Here is a 4,839-nt window from a genome sequence, read left to right on the forward strand (position 1 = left end):
ACCAGTGAAGATTCACACCCCTGACATACAGAGATTCCAACTATAAACAAAAAGTAAAGTAAAAGTAAAAATGTAAAGTTGATGTATTTGCACAGCAGAATAATTAATTGGGGAAAAATGTAGATCAAGAATCGTTTTGGAATGGGATCGTGAAGTGCCTGAAGACTCCCAGCCCTAAAGTACAGGAGGAGCTCTGACATCACTGGAGTTCAGAGAAAGTGAAACTAACTTGAACAACATGCCTGCAACGATCAACCTCTTTAAACAACAGAATACTTATTGAGATGTTCAAAGATACTTATAAGTACAGGTAAGTGATAGAAATATAAGAGAGATTGTCGTGAAGAGGTTTTTAATGGAAGTGGTCTGGTTTAGCTAGTTTATGTCAAACTGGAATAAGTTGAACAGAACCAGGTTTAATCATGTCAAACACTCCAATACTTTAGTTGTTTACTGCATTGAAATGGTATCAGAATTGTATTTAAAGTATGTCATTTGATTAGTATTACAGCAAAGTTTGGTGTTACTTTCAATTTGCCACGCGACATTAAGATGAAAGAAACAGGAAATAAATGAGCTTCAGACAGAATGAACACAAAACTGCTACACTACAGTTTAAAATCATGTTTATAATAAACAATATGAAAATGACTCTTGACCATATAATACATCTAATATGTGGAAAGATATATTTTTGTTGAAAAATACATTACTTTCTTTAATCTAAACAGCAGGTCATAGTTCAGATTGATCAGTGAGTTTATGAGTCTTACTGTGTTGATAAAGGACTAATGGCTATTAATGTTTGCATGAGATTTAAACAATTTAATGTAAATATTGATTAAATGGTCATGATCCAAATCAGTTTTAATTTTGAAAAATGAAAATAACTTATTTAAATAACTTGAATGTCACTTTCTTTCAGAGGGTGAGAAGAGTAAATAGTCGTTATTTACTCCGTAAGACCATACCTCTTTGAAAATATCTAATGTAAAATAATAATCATATTAAGAATAAGTTCATTTTAATTCAAGTTTATTTGTATAGCGCTTTTCACGATACAAATCGTTGCAAAGCTGCTTTACAAAAAAAAAAAAAAAGTTTCTACAATATATTTAGTAGTAGCTATAATAAGTAACCCAAACGCTGACCTGTGAGGTAAGATCTCATTTAAACCACAGTGATCAAATATACATTCAAATATATAGCAAATGGGGTGTTTCTTATCAGTTCATTGGTCATTATTTTATATTGTGAAATACAATGTTTGTTTTTGTTTTTTTAAAGAGGGGAAAACAATGGCAGAATCTTCACCACCATCAACACAACCAAGAAAAACCAGGAGGCAGATTATAGATAAACCTCCATGTATGTCAATAACCCAGAAAATAATGACTTACTGCATGAATGACTTACACTCTTCTTATATAGTAATATTGAAATACAGTTCAGGAATGTACAGTTATAGTGCTTTCATTACTGATCAGCTTGTCTGGGTTTATCTTGCGATGATCAGATGACCTCTTGCATTTTTAAGTTTGTTCAAAGTCACCACTGTTTGTATCTAGACAGTCTTTACATTCAACCAGCTTCAGTTTGTGCATTATGAGATTCTTCATGAACACTTGTTGATTATTTTCCTTCTCTATCTGTCTCCATTTAAAATATTAATCATCATCATTTCAATAATTTATAAAATAGCTACCTTTCAATCAAAAAGACTTTAAGTTTAACTTGAATTTATTGTGTGTTTCATGTGTGTCAGAACTAGTAGTCTATGTGATTTATCTACATTTTTTTCTTTCTAGCAATGCCATCCTCCAGTGGTCTACTGACTGAGGGGCTTCAGTGCTCTATATGTCTGGATGTGTTCACTGATCCAGTCACGACTCCATGTGGACACAACTTCTGCAAGATCTGTCTGAATAAGTGCTGGGACAACAGCCAGACCTGCAGCTGTCCATACTGTAAAGAAACATTCAAGCAAAGACCTGATCTCAAGATTAATACCACACTCCGAGAGCTCATAGATCACTATAAGAAGAAAAGTCCTGAGAAAACAACTGAAGTTCTGTGTGACTTCTGTGAGGAGAGAAAGCTGAAAGCCCTGAAGTCGTGTCTGGTGTGTCAGAGCTCTTACTGTGAAACTCACCTGGAGCCTCATTTGAGAGTGGCAGGTTTGAAGAAACACAAACTGATGGATCCTGTGAGTAATCTGGAGGACTATATATGCCAGAAACATGAGAGACCTCTGGAGCTGTTCTGTAGAGATGATCAGACCATCGTCTGTCTGTCCTGCACTGATGGAGATCACAAGAACCACAACACTGTGTCTTTAGAAGAGGTGAGAACTAAAGACTATCCATAATAAAACAGTTCACTTATGAATTAAAATTGTCATTATTTACTCACACTCATGTCATTCTATCAATTAAATTTTCTCTGTTTATAGACTCAGCTGATGATCCAAGACACACAGCAGATGATCCACGACAGAATCAAGAAGATTCAAGACATCAAACACTCAGCAGAAGTCAGAAAAGTGAGTGCTTGTGGGTAGTAGCTTACTGGGCACATTAATTTAGATATAAATAATGTCCATAACATGAACTGTGCAGCATGCAGACAACAGCACTAATAATTTGTTGATTGACCTGATTGAGCAGAAAAATACAGAGAGGGAGAAAGCAGCTCGTATTGAGCCCTTCACTGATCTCATCCGCTCGACACTCATGAGATTCTGGAGACTCAGAAGAGAGCTCTGACTCAACTGAAGGACACTATAGGTGACAAACTTTATCAAACAAGTACATCTATACATACAGTACATTGATCAAATAAAAACATGATGCACACATATACAATAATTGTCCACAATTATTTTAATATAGCTTTAATGCTTGTCTGTAATTCCACACATAAAATATCTCAAAGATCTGCTGATGTTTTATTGTCATGTGTCTCTGCAGAGCTGAAGTGGATGCAGCAGTATGCAGGTACAGTGTGCTGTCTGAACTACACTAGCTTCATGACTGCACTACAATCTGATTAAATCTGGATTAAATATTACAAATATCAGCACAGAATCAGTGTATTGTGAAGTTGTGATTGATATTTCTGTGTTTTCTCAGTGGATGTGACTCTGGATCCTGATACAGCTCATCCTAAACTCATTCTGTCTGATGATGGAAAACAAGTGAGACATGGAGACATTAAACAGAAACTCCCAGACAAACTAGAAAGATTTGATATAAACTTATGAATAATTATTTACTCACACTCATGTCATTCTATCAATTAAATGTTCTCTGTTTATAGACTCAGCTGATGATCCAAGACACACAGCAGATGATCCACGACAGAATCAAGAAGATTCAAGACATCAAACACTCAGCAGAAGTCAGAAAAGTGAGTGCTTGTGGGTAGTAGCTTACTGGGCACATTAATTTAGATATAAATAATGTCCATAACATGAACTGTGCAGCATGCAGACAACAGCACTATTCATTTGTTGATTGACCTGATTGAGCAGAGAAGCACAAAGAGGGAGAAAGCAGCTCGTATTGAGCCCTTCACTGATCTCATCCGCTCCATTGAGAGACATCAGACTGAACTGTTGGAGACGATGGAGGAGCAGCAGAAAGCAGCAGAGAAACAGGAGCAAGAGCTGATTGAAGAGCTGGAGCAGGAGATCACTGAGCTAAAGATGAGAAACACTGAGCTGGAGCAGCTTTCACACACTGAAGATCTCATTCCAGTAAGTGAACATCTCTCTGATCAATGATAATGCAGTATATGTCACACTATAACACTCCCCATGCTGAAGGATTTCTCCTCTCTCCTGCTGTAGATTCACTCATCCCTGTGCAGCCCTAGAAACAGCAGGAACTGGCCTGAGATCAGTTTGGACACTCATGAGAGTCTGGAGACTCTGAAGAGAGCTCTGACTCAACTGAAGAAAACTCTAGATGAGAAACTTTATCAAACAAGTACATCTATACATACAGTACATTGATCAAATAAAAACATGATGCACACATATACAATAATTGTCCACAATTATTTTAATATAGCTTTAATGCTTGTCTGTAATTCCACACATAAAATATCTCAAAGATCTGCTGATGTTTTATTGTCATGTGTCTCTGCAGAGCTGAAGTGGATGCAGCAGTATGCAGGTACAGTGTGCTGTCTGAACTACACTAGCTTCATTACTGCACTACAATCTGATTAAATCTGGATTAAATATTACAAATATCATCATCACAAAATATCTGCATTGTTAAATTGTGATTGATATTCTGTGTTTTCTCAGTGGATGTGACTCTGGATCCTGATACAGCTCATCCTAAACTCATTCTACAGTCTTTCACTGGGAAGCTCTATCTATATTTTAGCCCATGCTTTAATGATGGAGGTAAAAACTCAGGCCCACTGATCATCACAGCTGTAAATTAACGTACATTAATTTATACATGAAATAGGATCACGGGGATTTTTATAATTAAAATAATGTTTTTTTTTATTATTAAAAATCTGATAATGTATGTGCTGCTACTCACATGTATGTACTGTTTCAGTCATCTCTGCTACGAAATGTTCTGTTACTGACACGCGCACCCGGCCAGCCCCATACACAACAAACTGCGATGCACTGTGTATTCTGACACCTTTCCATCAGAACCAGCATTAAAGGGGTCATATGATGCTTTTTTAAAGATCATTATTTTGTGTATTTGGTGTAACAGAAATCTCTCTCTCACACACACACACGCGTGCGCGCGCACACACACACGCACTCACACACACACACGATGCGCAAAACTCCGCATTTGAACA

General features: G+C 36.6%; 1 protein-coding gene and 1 long non-coding RNA gene across 2 annotated transcripts; both read left to right on the forward strand.

The window, feature by feature from the left end:
- Positions 1-237: 237 nt before the first annotated feature.
- LOC107729786 (E3 ubiquitin/ISG15 ligase TRIM25-like) lies at positions 238-4,417 on the forward strand (the record flags this gene model as incomplete). Its single annotated transcript, XM_016540490.1, has 12 exons — positions 238-310; positions 1,288-1,368; positions 1,809-2,344; positions 2,453-2,542; positions 2,667-2,721; positions 2,970-2,996; positions 3,132-3,196; positions 3,319-3,408; positions 3,533-3,757; positions 3,851-3,989; positions 4,152-4,178; positions 4,316-4,417. Coding segments are annotated over exons 2-12 (1,426 nt in total), but the record flags the coding sequence as incomplete, so codon positions are not given.
- On the forward strand, positions 2,742-3,189 carry LOC107729790 (uncharacterized). The gene is made up of 3 exons (XR_001638621.1): positions 2,742-2,786; positions 2,970-2,996; positions 3,132-3,189. It is a non-coding gene; the product is annotated as an uncharacterized LOC107729790 (long non-coding RNA).
- Positions 4,418-4,839: the final 422 nt, after the last annotated feature.

This window comes from Sinocyclocheilus rhinocerous, unplaced genomic scaffold (genome assembly GCF_001515625.1).
Source record: "Sinocyclocheilus rhinocerous isolate Xijiao unplaced genomic scaffold, SAMN03320098_v1.1 scaffold4384, whole genome shotgun sequence".
Classification (NCBI taxonomy): Eukaryota; Metazoa; Chordata; class Actinopteri; order Cypriniformes; family Cyprinidae; genus Sinocyclocheilus; species Sinocyclocheilus rhinocerous.